Source organism: Coffea arabica, chromosome 11c (genome assembly GCF_036785885.1).
Source record: "Coffea arabica cultivar ET-39 chromosome 11c, Coffea Arabica ET-39 HiFi, whole genome shotgun sequence".
Classification (NCBI taxonomy): domain Eukaryota; kingdom Viridiplantae; phylum Streptophyta; class Magnoliopsida; order Gentianales; family Rubiaceae; genus Coffea; species Coffea arabica.
The window spans coordinates 41615436-41638073 of record NC_092330.1 but is presented as its reverse complement, the minus strand read 5'-3'; the positions used below and the strand labels follow the sequence as shown (position 1 = coordinate 41638073).

At 34.2% G+C, this 22638-nt stretch overlaps 2 protein-coding genes across 2 annotated transcripts; one reads left to right on the top strand and one right to left on the bottom strand.

Moving 5' to 3' along the window:
* The first annotated feature begins 518 nt into the window (after nucleotides 1-518).
* On the top strand, nucleotides 519-5704 carry LOC113717307 (protein RETARDED ROOT GROWTH, mitochondrial-like). Its single transcript, XM_027242100.2, has 7 exons — nucleotides 519-879; nucleotides 1920-2031; nucleotides 2639-2798; nucleotides 4426-4574; nucleotides 4780-4931; nucleotides 5015-5129; nucleotides 5445-5704. The coding sequence occupies exons 1-7, from the start codon at nucleotides 590-592 to the stop codon at nucleotides 5583-5585; spliced, it is 1119 nt and encodes a 372-aa protein (XP_027097901.1). The 5' UTR covers nucleotides 519-589; the 3' UTR covers nucleotides 5586-5704.
* A 287-nt stretch (nucleotides 5705-5991) lies between these two features.
* LOC113715769 (uncharacterized protein At5g01610) lies at nucleotides 5992-8258 on the bottom strand. The gene is made up of 3 exons (XM_027240065.2): nucleotides 7960-8258; nucleotides 7083-7137; nucleotides 5992-6586 (listed from the first exon to the last, which is right to left on the bottom strand). The coding sequence occupies exons 1-3, from the start codon at nucleotides 8059-8061 to the stop codon at nucleotides 6207-6209; spliced, it is 537 nt and encodes a 178-aa protein (XP_027095866.1). The 5' UTR covers nucleotides 8062-8258; the 3' UTR covers nucleotides 5992-6206.
* Nucleotides 8259-22638: the final 14380 nt, after the last annotated feature.

Below are 22638 nucleotides of genomic sequence, written 5' to 3'. Positions count from 1 at the left end.
ACATGTTTACATTTAAATGTTTTAGATGAGCATTCTGATATGTTTGTATATTTGGGAAATTGATGTTTCATGTAAGGATTTTTTTTTTTTTTGGTATTTCCTTCCTCCAATTTGTCTTAACAATTATGAGATTAAGAGTGTTAAATGAAATCACATTATATTTTGTATCACCATATGGAGCATTCTATAGCGGTTGGTTGATGTGGGAGGAGGAAAAAGGAAGGATAGAAGGGAATTTTTTTATGTATTTTTGGATATTTTTCTGCATGTATTTTAAAACTTTGGAGGATTTGTTGAAGTTGTGTGGTTTAAGTTTTTAAAAAGTTTGTAGAAAAAAAAAAAAACTTGCCAAAAAATTGAGATGCCAGATGGCCTATAACATTTGTACCAATTTAAACCAACGGGGTTAATGTGATAATAAAGCGTTAAAGTTGGTCATATAAGATAATCTGTGGCTAGTGAGGGGTTAAGTGTAATTTTCCAACTCTTTATTACATTAAAAAGAAAAAAAAGTAGAATAAAAACTTTAACATATAGCAACAGTCAAGTCGAGAAAAAAGGCCGAGGAACGTCGCCTCTCAAGTAGTAAATGGGAGGATGGAGAGCTTCCCTTGCTTTTAATTTCTTACGAATCGCCTCCTTGACTAAATTTACGAATTCAGGACCGAACCCACTATTTAGATTTTCATCTATTCCAAAATCCAGAGCTCGAATTCTCGATTTTAGGCCATTTTCTGCCGCCTCATCTGCAGCCGCCCAGTATGCTGACGACCTGGATTACAAAGCCCATCAAGATCTTGATGATTACTCCGCCTCTGATTCCATGGAATATGTGGACATTGGGAAAATCCCCATCAAAGCTTATTTTCTTTGCACCAGGTTCCGTTCACTATCTAAAGTTTTAAACTTGATTTTCTGTTAAGCAATTGTAGTTTGAGCATTAGTTATGTTTGTCGTGATTTGTAGACTTTTTCGTGTGTTATTAGCTGGTTTTCGAGACGTTCCTGGGTTCTTATTTATGAGATATATAAATGTTGGACCTTCTTTCCTTGGTGGGTGTCTGTATGGTTTTTTTTTCGGGGGTGGGTTGGGGGGGGGGGGGGCGGTTTGGAGGGCTACCAGCGAGCATGAATGGAGAGTATCCATTTTATTGCTATAGGAGATTTAATGGTGCAGATAGCATATTAGTTCAGGATAACTGACTGAAAGAACATCTTTTTTTTTTTTTTGGTTGATAGATGAATAGGATTGATCTAATTTTGATGGATCAACTATCAAGTTTGTACTTTTTCAGTAACATGTCCAAGTTGAACTGTGTTTTGATTGTACATCGATATTTTGAAGGTAATTGCTGCGTGGTCGTTGGTTATGTTTACTTCGTAACTGTCTTGGCATATACTTGCATGAGCATAATCCTAAATTCAAGTTGCTGACACTGCATACAGGCAGGATTTTAATCATAGGTAGCATGCTTAGTAGTAGACTGTCACCCTGCATTTATCCTTTTTTTTTTTCGAGGGCTAAGATACTTTGCATTGACTACTGGATAGGGTGAAATGGATCCAGGGTCCTATATTGTATTTAGCACCAATGATTTGTTTGTATTTGGTATTGTTGCTTGTTGATGAGTTGCTGATGGATTGTATTATTATTTTCATCTTCAGTTTCTTTAATTTTCTAATCGATCTTCAGCAAAACGAGTCTTGTCGGGTTGCTCTTTTAAATCAGCATATGCCTATCTTCGTTCCAAATTGATTTTAGTTTCTGTGTTCTGGATATTGCTTTCGTGAATATGGTGGAGGCTCTAATGTTTGCATTACTCTGCACATTTTATTTGGGTCTGACACTTCTGTTCTCATTAATGCAATTGCATGTTTTTCCTTATTAATGTCTGGTTCTCAGATTCATGGTTTTGGCAGTATTGACCTGAAGAGCATGCAAGCTGAGAATTCCAGATATATTGTTCCTCCAACCTCTCGCTCAACGAACTCCATTGCCCTCAGATTTTGCAACTTTCAATCTAACATGACTGTAAGAAGAGTTGTTAACTGATAAATGATGTGTCACAATCCTATTTATTCCGGGGCTACTTGGCGCTTTTAATTATTGCCTGTTCCATTGATGGTGTGAATCTTTTTGAATGAAGTGATAAAGAGACTGCATCTCTCCTACACTGCAGGGACATTATTTCCTTTGATTAGTTGATATTAGGAGTCTGAGGTTGTCAAGAGAACTTTTGATTGCCTGAGAGGAAGAATTAGGAATCCCTCTACAGGTTGCTCCCAAAAGAATGCCTGACATGCACGGGAATACTAATTCAACTCCTACTTGTTTGTTGTGACATAAATAGTTCTAGCTGGTAGTTCTACACTTCAAAATTTGACTCTAAGTCGTATAGACACTGGGCAATAAAGGTATCGAGTGAGCAAGTGTCCTTCAAAGAGAGTGAAGAAGTTTACATTTTTCCTAATTTTATTGTATAACATAGAATATGCCATTTTTACTGTTAAAATCATTTATTTGACTCTATGATGGTTTCTGGAGGAGATACTATTGTGCAACTCAAGTATAAATGAATAGCCATCTAATTCTGACTTTTATGGATGGAATTTTGAATCACAAAACCCTTGGTGCTCAGGACTTTAAAGTCAGAGAGACCACAAGTAGCTGTCAGTACATGATTGTATTCCAGTATGGTTCTGCTGTTCTGTTCAATGTGGAGGATCATGAAGCTGAACAGTACCTGCAAATGGTGAGAAGATATGCTTCTGGTTTGCTTCCTGAGTTGAGAAAAGATGGTAAGATCTCTAAATGAAATGTCTTCGTTCTGTTAAGTGGTTGAAGAAATCATCCTACGCTTCACTTGGCCTTTTTCCTTCTTTGTGAACTTTTTGGGATCTTTGGTAAACTTGGAATAATTAAAGTTGCATAGGGTTACAACCTTGGAATTAATTTAACAGGTTGCTTAAACTACAATAATATAATTACAGCAATCCTAAGCTTCACAAAATATGTAATTATGAGATTAAAAGATCATCTTTACTTGATTTATAAATATACCCATGTCTTTGACATGTTATCCATTGTAAGCTGTAGTAGTTCCAAGGCCTTAGTGTTTTAGCCATTTCTGATTCCACTCCAGCTGAAATAACAGTGCCAAGATTGAAGTGTCCACAGCTTCTGTGGCAATGGTACTGTGTCCACAGCTGAAAGACGTGTTTAGTCTAAACAGAGAAAGAAAGGACCCACAGCTTCTGTGGTAATGGTTATAGTAGTAGGTGGGTCCCCTTCCTTCCACTCAAAGAGGCTATACCCACTTTGATTGCGTGCTAGTTTCTTCACATGGTCAAAGAGTTGCTAGCAATTCGGACTGGTTAGTTTGAATAAAAGCTGAAGTTCATCGAGAGTGTTAACTAGCTTGAAGGTTGGGGTTTCAGGTTTCTGCTAAAAGCCTTTTCCTTTGTTAGTCATGCAGTGGTGATATTCACTTCATAATCTTTAAAAGTGCAGCACTTACCAGGGGAGCTATCTTTTCCTTCTTAACTTTTGTAACGTCAAGATACTCTTGAGGCAGCAGCAGGTTATGTAAAGGATGCCACTTTGGGAGGGAGAGGGACTCGCATCTGCAGGAGTGCAGATTGCTTACGTGGGACAGATAAGAAAGGACATCCTTATCTACTGTGCGGGGCTAAATTTATCATCACTAGGTGCTTTCTTTGACCATCTCTATTCTTGGAGTACCCAGACCCATGAGCGCACACTAACAAGTCATAAACCTTTAAGCCTATCTAATTACAGAGTTTATTAAGAAAACAGTGTTCCAATAGCCATTACGCTATAAATCTTCAAGTTATTTCATGCAGGGACTTCTTTTGCCCTAGTCAACACAAACAACTCGAGGAAGAGGTATACAAGAGGCTTTTTGCAAATTCAAGACCACATCTAGATTTAATTATGTTATCAGTTTCCTGCTTTCTGCCACGAATATTACATCCTTTGGAAATTTTCACTTTATATTAATAAATTCTAATATATTTCTGCTCTTATAATTAATTTTGTCTTCATTTTGCAGACAACGTTGTGGCTTTAAATCATATAATTAGTTTATGAGACATTTCCTAGGACCTTGATGACTGGAACTTAATCTGAATGACCATTTCCTAGAAAGTCTTGGGCAAAATCCTCCATGTACAATGCAATCATGTGTATCAATTTCTGTGTCGTGCAACATATTATTCCCTCTGTACCTCCAATTGAGTTGTTAGAATTGCAGAATAGATTGAAAGATTTGAACTCAAGTCATTAGCACATTTCTATGATCAATTTCCTTTGCTATTGCTGCTAACCTTAGTACTTTGCTGCTTCATATCTAATGAGTTTGCAAAGTAATCTCTGATATTTGTTCCCCTGTCCTGTCAAAAATAGATTATGCTGTAAAAGAGAAGCTGATGATGGATAAGGATATGGAGGGAGGTTTGGATTGCATTGTTTTAAAAGACCTGGATACTGATAGCATCCGTATAATTAGCAGTGTGCTTGGCCAAAGCATTGCTTTGGACCATTTTGTTTCACAGGTAAACTAATTGAGATGTATCATTAAAATCAACTTTCTGGGACTGTCTATACTAATGGAAACAAAAGAATTCAGGCCTTGTAAGCTGCTGTAAAGTTGATTAACTTTTCTATATGTTGGAAACTTTTTTAAAATGTATTAAGTTAGTTTTTACTACCATGTCTTGGTGTTTGATATTAATGTTGTAAATGATGTATTTCTGTTAGGTGGATGGTATGGTTGAAGAATTCACAGAAATAAATCGCGGAATGGAAAAAACTGGAACTTTTACGCTAGACCGTAAGAAGCTCTTTCAACTTGTTGGGAAGGCTAACTCAAATCTAGCAGATGTGATTCTGAAAGTCGGTCTCTTTGACAGGTAATGTTTGTTAGCTCTACCAGTCTTTGTTCAGTTTATTATGCAGGATTTGGCTTATTGTTTTTCTACTTATCATTTTGCAGATCAGAAATTGCTTGGAGAGACGCAAAATATGCTCAGATACATGAATACCTTCGAGAAGAATACGAGGTCACACAACGTTTTGGAAACCTCAATTTTAAGCTAAAATTTGTGGAGGTGAATTTCATTTTGATACTTTGTTCCTATTTAGTTATCACTTACTGATACACTATTGCTTTTTTCTCCACTCTGTTTTCCATCTCCAGACTTATGCATGAGATCAATGTTCTGTTCTAAATGTAGACAGGCATTGGTGTGATTTGCTGTAGATTTCTGATTTTTTTTTTTAAACAGTAGATTTCTGATACAGTTAGATTTTTTCAGCCTGCTACTTAATGAGCAATGCATGTCTATGGTTGCAACATTTCATATGTTAATTTCTTTAGCGAATTGTCATTGTTCTGATTCTGAATGAGGTTCTTTATTTTGCAGCATAACATTCATTTTCTACAAGAAGTTCTGCAGAATAGGAGGTCCGATTTGCTCGAATGGGTCATTATAGTCTTATTGAGTATAGAGAATGTTGTATCCGTATACGAGATAATTCGTGAGTCCACTGCTGTTGCTATGTGATCAGAACACACACACACACACACACACAGAGGGACTCCTTTGCTGCGTGTAAATACATCAATGTTGCCATAGATTAACACTACCACAAGTCGCATTGAAATTCGATTTTTGGCCACAAATGTGCTTTTTGCTCGTTTCCTTTTTTTGGTCTTGTGAGAAGCTTGTCAATCAGAAGGGATCTTTTTTAGCCAGAAAAGGATGATTTGCTGCATTGTTTTTGAATTAAACTGTATACGAGTTATTGCAGACTGGATCTGTTATTCTCTTGATATTAATCCAACAAGTTAGAAAAATTAAGGATGGATCAAAATAGTAAACGGGCGAGTTGAGTCCGAGTGAGATTTACTTGTGTTCGAGTTTTCGAAACTTCTGCAAATAAAAACAGAATCCGCTTAACCAATCACCATCTCCAAAAGCTAAATCATTGCTACATTTAGACCCAATCATTTATTTCCGTCCAAATATCAGCATAAAAAGCACCAAGGACTGACGGGCTACAGAACCTAATACTCAGCATCATTCATGACTTAAACTAGTCTAACCCATGATAAATGGGAAAAGAACACTGGCAATGCTGTCAAGAGGAGGGAGGAAATGATGACCCGTTAAGATATTATAGTATCAAAATTCTTTAATCCTAATTGCATCATGAGGCACATCATAGGCAACCTTTGGCCTTGATTTCTTCACACCAGCTGTGAACCAAAGTTTATCTGATTTGTAGCCCTCAACAGCTATGTTTGTCACCTTAACCCACACCACCACTTTTGTCTTCATTCCTTCGATGCCCATTAGTTTACCCCTCGTGAGGATGCCTTTCACCCTTGGGGCATACCTTATCACAGAGGAGTCCTTAAAGCTCACTTCGCATGCAGTTGGCAAGTAAATAGTCAGCTTGGACTTCGACTCATCAAATTCATAGCTTGATATATTCTGAGGAAACAGACCGGGTGGTAAGTTGTATTCTCGAAGAAGATCTGGCAAGCTTTTCAGAGGCTTTCCTACAGAGAAGAAGAACAAAAACTGAGTTTTGCATGGTTTTGACCATCTTCAAACATGTTACAAATCATTGTACAATATTTTACTGGCAAGACAAGTATTTAAAGTACTTGCAGCACTGCAGATACAACATTGACATGCATAATAACTAAGGATGGTTAAATTTTACAAGGAAGAGGAAAGAAAACAGAGCAAATCCATTTACAGACTTGATCAGTAATGATAATGAAGAAGACGGAAGATTGGCAATCAAATGGAAGAGGACTCCACTTAATCTTGAAGGGATCAAAGATGTCCACAGAATCAACCAGAAAAGATTAAGACATCACTTCACTCTGTATCCGTATGCAGATCAAATGTAGCAACTATGCGCATGCATCCAGGTACTCAAAAGGAAATAAGTACACAAACTTATTGGTTTTAACGTGTTTCATCGCTGTTTCAACTTTTTGTTGCCACAGCAACCGATACAAAATAAATAGATTTACAAGCGTTCACCTTTTAGCTTGTTGAAAATCCATTTTGCCTTCTCTTCAACAGTACTTGAGAAAGTCTGCAACAAAGCTTCAGTAAGTTAATATAATAATGCTATCGCGTGCTTTCTATAAGATACTCAAAATGCAAGAAGCGTATCTTTTTAGTTGCATGATCAGCTACCAGTACTTTATATCCATCTTATAATGTTGGCCATCCTGAAGTAGCAAGGAAAAGCTTGTGTTTTTTGCTGAATAAAGAAACTATTTTTCTTATAGTATTAAATATCTATTAGAAGCATCAGAATCTCCAGACCTCCTCTATTGATCACCATGTCCCTTCTTCTAATTGTCGTCTTTTGTTAAGTTGGAACCCGTTTACATTCTTATCTGATTTCAAGTGTGTCAGACGCAAGAACTAAGAAAAAGGGCAGTGACAATGAATCAATTGAAGGCCAGAATGGAAATGACTTTCTTCACTGATTTTTTTCATGCTATGCTAACTAAAATAAAGCAGATAACATTTTGCAATCTGCATAAACTACTAACTATGGTCTTCAAGCCTTCAACCTCAAGGCTCTGGAGGACTAAGATCTATTCCATTTCCCAGAAACAGTTCATTCAACCCTGCTGACTTGCTGACATTGTAGTTTGCTCTCTCTAATAGGGATCAAATAAGCTGATTCAGTCATCTTTTATCAAGAAATCAAATAGCCACACCACTAAAGACAGCATAAAATTAAGTGGGCACAGCCCAAATAGACCAGAAATCAAACATCAGCAAAATTCCCAGAAAGACTAAAGCTTTACAGATAATCCCCATCCCAATAGCCAAAAAAGATTTAAAAAAAAAAAATCAGAAGCAGAAGCCTAGAATGCATTAAAGGGGTTCTCTTGCTTACAGTGAGATCTTCAGATATGTTGTTGAATTCTTCTTTGGCCTTCTTCGTAAGCCAAAAGCTTCCTGCTTTTATGCTTCCAACTTTAACCAGAGCTTTCTCCATTCTACAATGCTCACACTCAAAAAACCACACACTCTTTCTCAGAGGAATGTGGTGTGGGATTTCTACTTTTTATAGTGCTAATTGATCAAGCAGAGAGGCTTGTTATTCCTCCTGTGCTAGTGTTATATATCCCTGAGGAACAAACCTTCCAAATGCGAGCATAGAGACAAATATGCAGCGGTCTAATCTAATCAGCAAGGAAAGCAGCTGCTCTGCTTGAAATCGGCGCTCACTTTACCCAATAAAAGGCATTAAACAATGGTAAAGGGTATTAGTGGTATTCTACCTGCGGCCCACCGAGTAAGATTCCCAAAACAAAAAGTTATTGAAAATTCTAATTGATTGTTTAAGGAACCTCTCACGATCTTGGACTGTAAAAATTACTCCCTCCGTCCCACTTTGATAGTCCTGATTCTTTTTTCACACAGTTTAAGAAAAAATAGTTAACTTTATTGGAACAATCAATTTAGGTAGCTTTTTTTCTAAAATACCCTCACATTAATTAGAGTACAACTTTATGGGAACTTGAATTGATGGTAAAAAAAGAATAAACTCTCATTAAATGGAGTAGGTTTATAGTAACAACAACTTACATTGAATAAGGGTATTTTAGAAAAATTAAAATACAACTACATTTTTCAATTGGAAAGTGGACTACGATTTGGGACAGACGAAAAAGAAAAACAGGACTATCAAAGTGGGACGGAGGGAGTAGTACACTTTATTTACAGATGCAGATGCTGACTTATTTTCATTATCATCAATACATTTTTTATCTCACATACATCATATCAAAAAAAGTGCTACAGTACTTTTTCACAAAATTATCTCAAATAATTTACAATTCAAACTATTACTATAATCTAAGAGTCAAAAATACTTATTTGTTCTTCTTAATTTGAGAATATGTTACTCAGAAAAAGACCGTACAATTTTTCAAAAATTATTAGTTTCATTCCAGCAAATTATCAGTTTGTCTGTCAACTAAAAAAACTTAGGAAATAACATTTAGCAATATTTTTGCAAAATTAGATAATGCGGTGAACATCTTGGGATTGAAATTTCTCTCTTATAAATATTCTAGACGTGTGCTAGTATATATTATGCTTCTTAAATAAATTATTTAGAGAAAGTCACTAAAATTTTTTTTTCTTCATAAGTCACTATTTTGTTCATACCAACTCAGCTAAGCTATGAGAAGAACTCTGCAAGTAAAACTGAGGGGGCGGAAAAGGTGATGGCTCTTTTTATTCTCGAAGAAAAAGAAAAGAAAATGCATTTTGGTAAAAGCGATGAATGATGGGTGAAAATTGATTGTTTAAGAAACCTCTCACGATTTTGGATTGTAAAAATTATTACACTTTATTTACAAATACTGACTTATTTTCATTAGCAATATATTTTTCAACCACCTTTTTATCTCATATACATCATATCAAAAAAATACTACAGTACTTTTTTCACAAAATTATTTCAAATAATTTACAATTCAAACTATTACTATAATCTAAGAGTCAAAAATACTTATTTGTTCTTCTTAATTTAAGAATATGTTACTCAGAAAAAGACCGTACAATTTTTCAAAAATTATTAGTGTCATGCCAACAAATTATCAGTTTGTCTGTCAACTAAAAAAACTTAGGATTTAGCAATATTTTTTCAAAATTAGATAATGCGGCGAACATCTTGGGATTGAAATTTCTCTCTTATAAATATTCTACATGCGTGTTAGTATATATTATGCCTCTTAAATAAATTATTTAGAGAAAGTCACTAAAATTTTTTTTTCCATAAGCCACAACTATTTTGTTAATACCAACTCAGCTAGCTATGAAAAGAACTCTGCAAGTAAAACTGAGGGAGCAGGTTTACCTAGGATTAAGGATTAATAATTTAATTCTGATTTCTTCGTTGAAAGTAAAACTGAGGGGGGCGGAAAAGGTGATGGCTCTTTTTTATTCTCGAAGAATAAGAAAAGAAAATGCATTTTGGTAAAAGTGATGAATGATGGATGAAAATAGATAGTCAAATTTTCGCATTTTTTCCAGCTGGAAAGTTGGTTGTGAGGAATATATTCCACCGTCCACACACGCATTGATGTCAAAATTGGCGCTGCACATGGTTGCACGGACAAAAAGCCCAGGGGAAAAAGCGAGGGAATTTTGGTGGTATTATTTTTCAAATGCTACAGAGACTTTCCTTTCTTTATTATTTTTTTTAATTATCTAAATCCTACAACCCTCCCTATTTTTCATTTCAAAAAGTTTTGAGAAAGTCTACGCGATTAAATTTATGAGAAAAAAATCGTATAATACATTTAAGTTATCTGTCCCATAAATTTTATGAAAAGCTCGATGTTATTCTCTCCTCGCTTCCTAAGTTTCATCCCTCTTCTGCTTAAAAAAAAATAAAATAAAAGAAAAAAAAATTATGAAAAGCTAAACTTGTTCAGTGTACTGATTTATTTTATGAAGCTAAAATTTGTTGAATGTTGGGACAAGTTTTCGAGGCTTTGTGAGCACAGGGAGCAGTTCTCTCTAGTTGTCGAATTTAAATGGGTTTTGCTAATTTGGATGGACCAGGACCAATTGCTAAACTCCGAAAGTCCAGCCCTATATCCTGGATTCCCAACCCATAAGGAAACTACTGGGCTTTGTATTTCCCAATTGGGCCATTTCTGTGTTTGGTGTCCCCAATTTTGTTCTGTCCCCAAAATTATAAATCTGCCATCCTCACGCAACCATTGACTAAATTAATAAAAAAAAAAATACTACATTATTATTCCAAATAATATTCTTTTATCCAAACTTGACTCCTTGATAACGTTTTGGTTTAGCTCATTAATCTTGAGGGATTACGCATAAAATTGAATTATCTGGCGTTTGATTGTAGGTGGCTGGAATGCAACCAGTTGATACACATTAAAGATGATTTAGATATATTAAATGTTTTTAATCACCACAATCCGAGTATGTATGCGGATTTGATGTCTAGCTAGGTCTCGCTTTCATTAATTATTAAAATTTTTCGGGTCAATTTGTGACTTTATTTTTTCCATTCAATTTGGTAGATTTTGTTACTCAAATATCATTAAATCTAGTGATGCTTATCGAATTCCTCTATTTGTCACCGTCTTCCACAATTTTTCAAAGACAAAAGAGAGAAACTAAATATTGTACTTTATCAATCACAAATCCTTATATCTCTCTAATTTGCCATCGCTCAGTTGACGGTTTTATATTGTCCATGATAACACATGTTTTAGCTGAATTAAATGCGAAAAAATAAGATTAAAATATATTACAATAGTAATAAAATATCTCCTCAAACGATAAAAAGAAAAAAAGTTTTGGAATTGATTCTCATATTTAAGAGATAAATTATGCAAAGACCATGATTTTGGCTCCTATGTTTTGGTGACTCGTGTCATAAATTCATGATTGCGCTTTTTTATGCATTTCCACAAGTTAAGATCTAGATTCAAATCAATGGAATATGTAAATTTCATGCTCACTTTAGAACGAAGGTTTTGATGAATTCTCCTAGTATAAAGAGATAGATCTCCCTTCAAGAAAAAGGGCAAAAAAAAAAAAAAAAAAAAAACTGCGCAGTACAAAACAAAAAATGGGTCCGCACGATGTGAACTATCGCCTGCGGCGTTCTGAAAATTGCATCATACCTAACAAAATCATATCTAAGACTCGGCATCATACAACAGTGGTAGATAGATCGGACTGATCTGATTGCGCCAATCAACCATTTGTATTGTCCCCACATCATCGAAACTGCTGTCACTGTCATTGATCAATTCCATCCCCAAAAGGCATATCTTTAGTTGCACAATGCAACACCCAACAAAACCCAAAAATGAACCCATGTGGAAGTGGGAAAAAAAAAAAAAAAAGGGATTATTACCTGGTATATTTTTGCTTGGGCAGGATTATTACCTAAGAAAGATTAAGTCACTAAAGAAGACATTCCCTAATAATGTCCTTTCAACAAACAAATACCATGAGTTGAAATGGCCATAGAACCAATTCAGGCCGACCCGCTGGACTTTCCTTAAATATATATATAGGTTAAGAAATCAAATCCCTGATAATGTTTTTTAAGAAACAATTACCATGAGTTGAAACAATCATAAAACCAACTCAGGTGGTCACTAGTTCCTCTTTAAATATAGGTCAAGAAATCAAATTCTTGGCTCGCATTTTTATCCAAATTTTAAAAAAAAAAAAAAAAAAATTTCACCAAGGATGCACCAATCATCTATCTGATTCAGTAATTGTTCACTTCCTTTCGAATTCCCATTGACACCTCTTAGCGTAAAGTAAAGTGGGAGACGGAATAAAATAAAAATTACCATTGTCCATTGTCGACGAAAGAAAAAGTTGAAATGGCCAAAAAAATCCTTTCTTTTTTTACTTTTCAAACCCAATGCTAACCCGTGACAAGACAAATTAGCCTTCTTTCATGGCATGGCATGAAGTTCATCATCTTTCATTCCTTCTAGACTTCTTTCCTAAACCTCCATCTAATGATTCATCGGCACTAGACAAATGTTTGTTTTATCACCAGGATCAAATAATAGTGAAGAAAATGCTAGGTCTCTGTTATTTTTGTCCAGAACAGACGAATCTGCAGAGTTACGGTTTGCTTAATTAAGTGGGACTTTCCGAGAAAGAAAAAAAGGCGTGGGTAAAGCAGATGGCATTAGATCTTTGGGAGTAGTGAGGGATCAAAGGAACAGGACAGCCCCAGAGGACAGACAGATTGGTGTTTTTGGAATTATGATGGTCAATGTTGGGGACCACATTGGATTGGTAATGTGCAAGGACATTACTGTCATGGGGCATTTTAAGGGCAATTTTGTTGATTGAGTGAGAACAAGGGTGTTTTTGTTGCCGGGAAGGGAATGCCATTATGGAAGCCCAAGATTCATGGACGTAATCGACATTGGGATTTGCGAGAGAAGAGCCACAAAGGCGGAGATCGGGAATTTTGGCCGTTAGCACGGCTGTGCGAAAGATATGTACGGACAATATCAGATTCCGGGAAACTTCGAATTTACGATCTTAACCTTCCCGACACTTCGTTATGGCTGGGAATTTCCATTTTGTTTTACGTTAGAAGTCACAAGCTGTTCCAACAGATTTCCTTTCTATCTTTGTACGAGATAGAGATTTTAGACTCCATTTCGATAGTGAGTTTTTGGATTTTTTTTTGGGTGGAAAACTATACTGCAGTGATGCATGTGAAATAAAAAATAATTAAAATATGTGTCTAGAGAATTTTTTTTTTAATGAAAACTTACAATCCAAACAATGCCATTCCTTGCGTAGGTTCTAATTCAAAAGGCAAATGATATATTGACAGCATTTTTTTTTATTTATTTAAAGTTCCATAGCAAATTTCCACCAAATTAACATCAAAAGAAGAATTAGACAAAGATACATATCATTGCTTGCATTCACATAATAAATTTTTTTTAAAAAAAAAACTCAAATTTATTTACTCCTCCAATTGGTAGTATTAAAATTGCTTAAGACGTAATTGTCTGCACAAATCTTTTATCTCTAATGTTTATCACAAAGTAACTTTTGGGAGATTATGACATGAAAATTTTTCTTATCAATTTTTTTAAAAATTATTTCAGGTAGAAAAGATATGAGATTTAAGAAGTGGGAAGGAAGAATTTGCTTTATGTAATATCAGGCGACGTCTAGAAGAATTCTCAATTTCAAAAAGTTTGGTTGACTTAAAAGGCAGAAATTCGGTCGAGTGAAGTCCTAAATTTGTGGGGAACGCAACGCGGGCACGAAAATATTTGGAAATTTAGGGTCTTTACAATAGGAAACATAACACGACGTTACGGGACAAACCGTATTGATTGAAGCCTTGAAAAAAAATATTGGGTTGGCAAAATCCCATTCGAAGAAGATAATGAATTTGTTTGGATAGGGTATTATTTGAAATATTATTTGAAATAATTACTGTAGCACTTTTTGTGATGTGATGTATGTGAAATAAAAAGTTGATTGGGAATATAAAAAGGTGGGTTGGAAAATGTGTTTATGATGCAAGCGAAATATTATTTGAAATAATGTGTGTATCCAAACACTCCCATTATTAAGACTCTCCTCCTCCATCTGCGCCGAACCCGTACTCCCGAAAGCCCCAAAACAAGGTAAGAAGAAAAAATGAATCCATTTGGATTAGGTTTTTTTTTTTTTTGTTTTTGAAAAAATTTACTGTAGTAGAGTTTTTATAGTATATTTTGGGATATTTTGAAATATTTAAGAGTAGATGAGTTTTTAGAATATATTTTAGGGTATTTTTTAAACATTAAAAAAGATATAAACTACTTTTTAGAGTAATTTTTGGATGGGACTGTTTTTCAAAAACTAATTTTTCAAACACAATAAATTTTTTTTAAAGTACTCTAAAAGGTAATCTAACAATTAGTTTAATTTTTTTTAAATTTTTAAAAAATATCTCAAAATATATTTTAGAAACTTTTCTATTCTTAAATATTTCAAAATATTTTCTGAAAATATCCCAAAATATAATCTAAAAACTCCGCTACAGCAAAATTTTTCAAAAACACTCCTAAAAATAGTTAATTCAAACGGAGCAATAGTATTTGAAAAACTCAGTAATCCAAATAGAGCCCTTGTTGTTCATTTGAGGATATGTTCGGTTTTAATTTATGTGGCAAAAAACCGCAGTGGTTCTCAAACTTTCAACTTTGCGCACCTTTAGCGCTCCAACTAATAATTACGTAAATGTAGTCCTCTAATTAATAAAAACGGGTAGTTATAGTCCTTCCGTTCAATTTGACTGTTAAGACAGATGGGAAACACCTCACACATTGCTCACATGACATTTATTTTTGGAATAATTACAAAAAAACTCCTTAGAGGTTTCTAAAAATTTCACTCAGCTCCCCTGATTTTGTAAAATTATACATACTTCCCTTGATTTGATAGTTTTAGTAATAAAACCTTAAAATAATATTGATTTGGTCAAAATTTTAAATGAATTTCCAAAAAATACCCTCGTGCAATGAGTTTTAATTTACTTCCCTATACAATTATAAGATTATCCAGTATAATTATAAGAAAAATGTGCCAAATTTTTCATATTCGTACCTTACTACTGATAAACGGCAATAATAATAATTTTATCATTATGATAGGATACTTTTGATGGTATTTTATTATGGATTTAAATTTATAAAATAGAAAAGAAAATGTTGAAATAATTCATTTAGTATTTGTGAATTTTTCGAATAGTTGGATTATCATAATTTAATAGTGATTTTGGATCATTTTCTTTTGATTTGTTGTTAAGTTTAATACCAAAAAAAGAAAATAAATATCAGCAAAAACATTGGATTGCATATAAAGTTAACTCATAAAAAATCACTAATTGGACATTTGATTGCAATAGAAACTAGAGATAATAGTGATAGTTTTACAGTTTTAATGGCAAAAATTTTTTAAAAAAAGAAATAAGAAGTGAAAAGAATAAAAGAAAATTTTAAAAGTCATTCTAAATATAAACATACCAAACAAGGAAATTTTATTAAATATTCAAGGATAGTGTTGTCATTTTAGACGATAAGGAAGGTATGTGTAATTTTTAAAACATCAAGGGAGCTAAATGAAATTGTTAAAAACCTCAAGGGAGGTTTCTAAAATTATTCGTTTATTTTTTGTATCTTCCCGTCCATCTTAACAGTCAAATTAGACAGAAGGACTATGACTGCACTTTTTTATTAATTGAAGGACTGTATTTACGCACTTATTAATTGGAGGACTAAAAATGTGCAAAATTGAAAGTTTGAGGATCACTGCGATTTTTTGCCCTAATTTATGTGGTGGAGTTTGAATGAAATAAAGAGATGGCAGTCAATTTGACGCACTCTCAACGCGCTGACAAAAGCATTTAATGGAACGTGAAGAACGAGATTTTATGACTTAAATTCGAGGCTGACATGATGAGGCTTGGTTGCCTTATATTTCCTTTTAACAATTCTTTTTTGGGATTTTAATTTTTGGCTTCATATGAGATACAGCTACAAAAAAGAAAATGTGGGAAGATACACTTCAGAATACGGTGCAAGCCGTTCAACTATACACGCACAGCTATTTCAAATGAAGCAAGAACGTGGCCGTTCGCTCCATAAGATCCCGATCTACAGCAACACCTTTGGATTCCCATGCATGCTAACGCCTACCTTGCTAACTTGTTTGGATTGCGATTTTTTTACAGAAAAATTTTTATCTTTCTATGAATACAATTTCTATGCAGGACAAAAGAAATAGTCGTTAACCACTAATTTTTTTTGCAGGAGTTTATGTCTCTTATTTCTTTTTTATTTAAAAGGAGATTAATAGTGATTTTCAACTTACTTTTTCGATGATTTTAACATTTGAAATTACAAGTAAAACGGATTATCAACTGTCTTCGTTAGCATTGTTCGGTTCAATTCAGTTATCGATAAGTAAGCTTGTATTTCTTCATGGACAATAAATTAAGTACATTCATCTGACCCTCTTTTTGTATTCCAAATTGCAACTATAGTAAAACCATTAGGGTAAGAGTTTAAGATGTGATTAATTTGGTGGTAAAATAGGGAGTGGGCCAACCAAGTATAATATTAATGTACTCCACAGAATTAATCTTTTTTTAATACCATATATAGAAGCTAACATGACTGGTTTGGGCTTGGGCCATATCTAGAAGCTAACATACTAACAATCCAACACGAATATCGGGACAGAAGTGAGTCCAATGTCCATACGATACGCGTGCATCTTTCTTGCGCGTGTCATCATCCATCAATATATACCGGCGGCCAGGATCTTTGTTAGATGTGAAATTGTTGCAGAATAGGAGAATGTGGGACGAGGTGACAAATATTAATTGTTGATCAATAATTTTCTCTCAAAAATTTTACATGAAAATAACTTTTAGTTTGTTATTATTATATAATTCACCCAAAGCCCCAAAAAAAAAAGTTACTAGTATCTTACTAATTCCTCGGAAAAGAGGTAGATTTGAGCACTCAAATATCTTAGTGGCAAAGAAAAGGATGAATACAGAACTAACAAAATATGATCTTATAAAAAAGTGGGGTTCAACATGATATTATATGAGATTTACCGAATTTTAATTTTGTAATTCTCGAAGACGACAACTGTTGTATCTATCTATCTATCTATCTTAGACTACATAAGAAGGAGAGTCTGAAGAGGCTGTGTTTGGAGTTAGCAATTACAAATACCTTACTAGACCAAATGAATGTTTTGATACAATTTTAAATTTTTTTTTGCTGTAAGTGAGATTTAAACCTCCATCTATAATCCAACGAGAGACTTAAGACCCTCTCCCTGATGGCCACCAAGCCAAGCTCGGTGGTTTTGTAATAAGGAATTGAAAATGGGTAATCTTTAATTGCGATTCACTCAACCGGATTGTTTCACTTTTTCCTTTTTTTTAGGAAAGTACCCAAGGGAGCTTTGTGCCTTTACAGATGCCACTGCACTATTTCTGCTGCACTTTTGGCCCCCATAATAATACGACTCCGAATAGTAATCATGCAAAAGTGGTTTAAAAGATTCTTGATTTCCCTCTCCCTTTCTTCTGAAAATTGAAGAAAAGAAGTCAGAAAATCAAAACCCTTCTCTAAATATAAGTGATCATTACTAGCAAGATGATGCTTTTCTTCTCTAATGATGGCCCATTCAATCTACAATATTCTTCTTTTTTTTTTTTTTGGGAGGGGGGGGGGGGGGGTTTTTGAAGTGGAAACATATAGGGGTATTTTGCTTTTGTTTCTTGTTGGAGATTCTCTTTTACTTCTACGCGTGACATATTGACCAAGAAGTTTATGGTGGCTTGAAAAGGGTTAAAGACGCCAAATATCCAACCACAAATGGGAATGCTGAATAGGGCTTTTAGGATGAAAAATCTCCTTTTTCTTTTTCTAGAGATTACAACATATGGCATTGAAAAAAGAAAGAACATTAATTATTGTGTTTTTAAAAGTCTTCTTTTCCATCTAACTAGAGGAGGAGAGAAGAAAAAAAAAAAAAAAAAAAAGATCTGAAGACTTCATTAAATGGAAAAATCCGAGATCAAACCATGAGATAGAGTCCAGAGTAATCAATTAATAATGAAAGACTTAGCTCACCATACACTTAGGAGGGGGCCCTTAGTAAAATCTTCCACTAGTTGGAAAGTTTCACACATTTTCCATGACAATGACAATGGATTATTAGGGACCACGTTCCGGTCTTAGTTCACAAAGGGAATAATTTAATCACTAAACGGAAAAACAAATAATCTAATCTAAGGTTGATTAAGCTTAATTGACCCGCAATCCATCCCATCTGTGAAAGTTTTTAAGATTTGGGATTGGTAAGCTGATAATGACAAGTGCTCTTATATCTATCATACCAACATTGTAAATCGTCATTAAGTAATACTGCTAAAAATTGAATACCACTACAACCACTTTTTTTAATATCTGGGACATCCCATCCCATCCCATCCCACAATGAGTAAAGATGATACCGGATTTATCACACACACATATATATATATATATATATCTGCATTTTCTTGATGATTTTACAATGAATGGCTGTGGTGGTGATTTCTCTTTTGTCTTTTAATTATTTAATATGAGATTTTTTTTTTTTTTTTTTTTTGCCGATCGATGATCCATTTTATAACATATAGTGCATAGATATTTCAGCCTATCATTTTCAATTACGAAAAAGAACCAGACCCTGCTTTATGATTCCTGAATCGGGGAAAGAGTTTCATCCTTCCAACTAAAGCAAAAAAAAAAAATAGAGGAAAAAAGAATCCAAAAAAAGTAGAGTTTGGTAAGCATATGGCTCAGATTAATTAAATCCCACTATAAAACAAGAATAGTAAATGAAAAATTAAGTGGGAAAAAAAAGTAGAAACCATCGGAATCCGCATAAATGCTTCCGCCACATGAGAACAAGTTTGATGGGGAAATATGGATACCTAATGTCGTGACATGTGATAGGTAATAACCACCAAAATGCCGGTCCATTTTCTTGAGTCTCCAGGCCAGTCGCCAGATGGACACAATTAGGAGGAAAGGCAAAAAAATTGAAATTCTACCTATGATTTTCCAATACCAACTGCTGTCACAACAGAGACTGCTTGACTATTTGATTGTCAAATTCTGCAGTAAGCCGGAGGCCTTGTTTGAAGCCTGTCTTTCGGCCGTGAAGGTCGAAAATTCGAATCTCACTTACAGCGAAAAAAATTTAAAAGAGTTGTCAGAACACCTCTTTGATGTAATGGAATTTGTGAACCTAGTCGAATTGGTAAACCTGATAGCCCCTTATACAGCATATATTTTTAGGCTCCCTTTATTGTAGAATACGATAAATTAGATTATATAAATATTATTGTTGTACTTTTAATAAAAAAAAAAAAAGAAGAAGAAGAAGAAGGCCTTGAGATGCATTTGTTTACAATCAAAATAGTACTATCTATATAACGATGAATTAAAAAAAGAGCAATAATATTCGTTAGTCAATTAGCTTTCACACAAACTCCATGTTATTATCGGCATTGACCGTGTTTGTTACATCTTTGAATGTGTGAAAATTACACTTTCAAGAAAGTCTTAGCTCCAAAGCAAAAAAATCAAACCAGTTTGGCCCATCAGACACATATGCACTCCCTTTCCAGTATTCCCCGGAATCTTTTAGTCAATCATTCAGAGTTGCACAAGTCACCTAGTAAATAGTTTGGAAAATTGACCGCGGGTAAATTTAATGTGTGCAACCAATTGGACCAAGTATTTTTTTAAAAATTTTTTTTTTTGCAGTGACACTGTAGGCATTAGCAGGTTGGGTTCAGATGCGTGCCACGTATATCATACAGGGTCGATAGTATATATATTATCACGGTACGAAAGATTGATTTATTTTCTGTCATCAATAAATAAACTTCATTGGCTTATAAACTCATAGCTAAAATGTACTACCATTAAATTTTTTTTTTTTTTTGGATGCATTAATGTCGTTTTATATGCACATGTGCAAAATCTCTAAATTACCATAGAGGTAAGAATGGGCAATAAAATATCTCCTTGCACATGTAATTTTCCTCCTTCCTTCCTTTGTTGAACGGCCGGAAGCGTCACCTACTAACCACAAAATAAGTGGTAATTTCCGGTCTTTAAATTCTCTCAAGACAGCAGTATCAACCACAAGTAGGACTTCAAAGTCAGTGCACCTTCTGCTAAGAGCATATACCGCATTCAATTCATACGGACAAAGCAATAATAATAATAGTATTACATTTACTTCTTTCACAGGCCCATACAAAGAAACCCTTTTTTCTTTTTTTTTTAGCATTTCCCTCTCACAACTTCTTTAAACAAAAAAAAAGAAAAAAAAATTCCCTCTCACTTGGTACCCGACCCGTTTCCCCATATGACACCGTCTGGACACGGCTAGACTGGCCCAGGCCCCAAGCCAAATATCATACTGTAAGCAGTTTCCCCATCTGTTCCTCGAAAAATAAAAGAGATAGGGAGAAAATCATTGCCTAAAAGAAGCAAATTGGACAAAAGCCAATTGAATCAAAACACTTATTACCCCAATAAAGTGCAATTATTGGAGCAAACATACGAAGATCTGCCACAAATTAATGAATGAAAAAAACAGTTACTTTTTTGGCGTAATTTGTAAAATTTGAGTTCTTGACATTTAATTTCCTCATAAGACAAGTTAAAGTGAAGACGTTATGTCCACCTGTCCTACTTTTTGTCAGCTGTTGCGGGAATATCTTCTTCTGTCTGTCTAATTAGGTAAAGATATCAAAGCAAAGCTTGAATTATGGCCAACGTTTTTATTATAGCAATCTCTACTTGTGGAAAACAAACAAACTTAACTATTCAAATAATTTGTCTCGGAGGCATGCGGACGGATTATCTGCTTGCATCATAAACACAATTTTTTATTATTATTTTTTTATCTCACGTACATCATAAATATGTTTTTTATAGTGTACACAAGGGATGGCATGTACAGTGTACACAAGGAATGAGGGAGACAAGGGTTGTTGGTTGGGTGAATGATGAAGTCATTGGCTGAAGCAACAATGGATGCACCTTTTGGAGAGATAATTCTCGTTGGAGATCTAATATAATCGCCACAATTTTCCATTCTTGACCTTTTGTAAGCTTCCTCTTTTCAGTCTTGGATTTCATGAGAATTTAGAAAGGGAATTTGAACTTATAGGGATTCAATTTTTTTTTTTTTTTTTTTAAAGAAGAAGAAGGAGCAATTGTTGAGATGTATTCATTCACATCTGAGTTTCTTTTGCCCACCATTTGTTTGCAAGTTTCTAGAAGATGACCCCAAAAGTAAAATGTGTTTGAGCTTGATTAATGTTGATAGATAGCTACAATAAATGAAATTCTCTCTTTGTAGTTAGAAAATAAAGGAGAGAGAGAGAGAGAGAGAGAGAGAACATGGTGGATAAGCGTTTGAAATAGGACAAAGCAGTGCTAATTATCGGCGCAAGAAGTTTTTTTTAGTGTATTTCCTAGTTCCTATCATAACTGCACAAATTCCAGATTTATCTACCCCACACTCGCACGCCATCATCCGTTCCACGAATTTCGACCAAGGAATTTCGAGATACAAATGTTGAATATCCTTTCCCACGCCCGGCGGGACACTTGCTAAGATAGATCTAGGAATTAATTTTTTTTTCTTCAAAATGCGAAAACCACTTAGGGAAGGCATTCAAATACAAGGGACGAATAAATGCGAACGTGCATGCATTCACATAATAATAATAATAATAATAATAAGTTAAGTATAACTTAAATAAACAGTTTGGGTAACAGACACGTCATTCACACACATCGCCGCGATAGGACAGAGATGGCTCATGTGTTCATTTTTGTCGGAAAGAGTTTTTTTAACGGGTGCTCTTACGACATTCACCCATAAACATATTTAATAACATTCACATAATCTACTATATATATATATATATTAACAATTATTATTGTCTCATGCATTTATATCAAATCGTTACAGTAATTTTGCTACAAAAAAAAATTAGAAAAATGCAATCCAAACAAGGCCTAAATATAATTTAAACAGTTTGGGTAAAATGCACGTCGTTCACACGCGCCGCGGCGATGAGAGAGAGAGATGGCTCATGTGGTCATTTTTTTAGAAAGAGTTTTTTTTTAATGGGTGCTCTTACCACACTCACTCGTAAACATACTTAATCATAATAATAATAAAATATTCACATAATCTACTATATATATTAACAATTATTATTGCTTCATGTATTTACATGCTTTCCCTATTTAATCTTGCCTATCCTCCATCATATTTATTTTCTTCCCCTAAATAACCTGATATTTTCAAAACCATACTTAACACCTAAAGTATATCTTAACGTGTGCCCTACAGACACCTACAATTAAATTAATATGAGTACCTGTGTATTTATATATATATATATATATATATATGGTAATTTAGG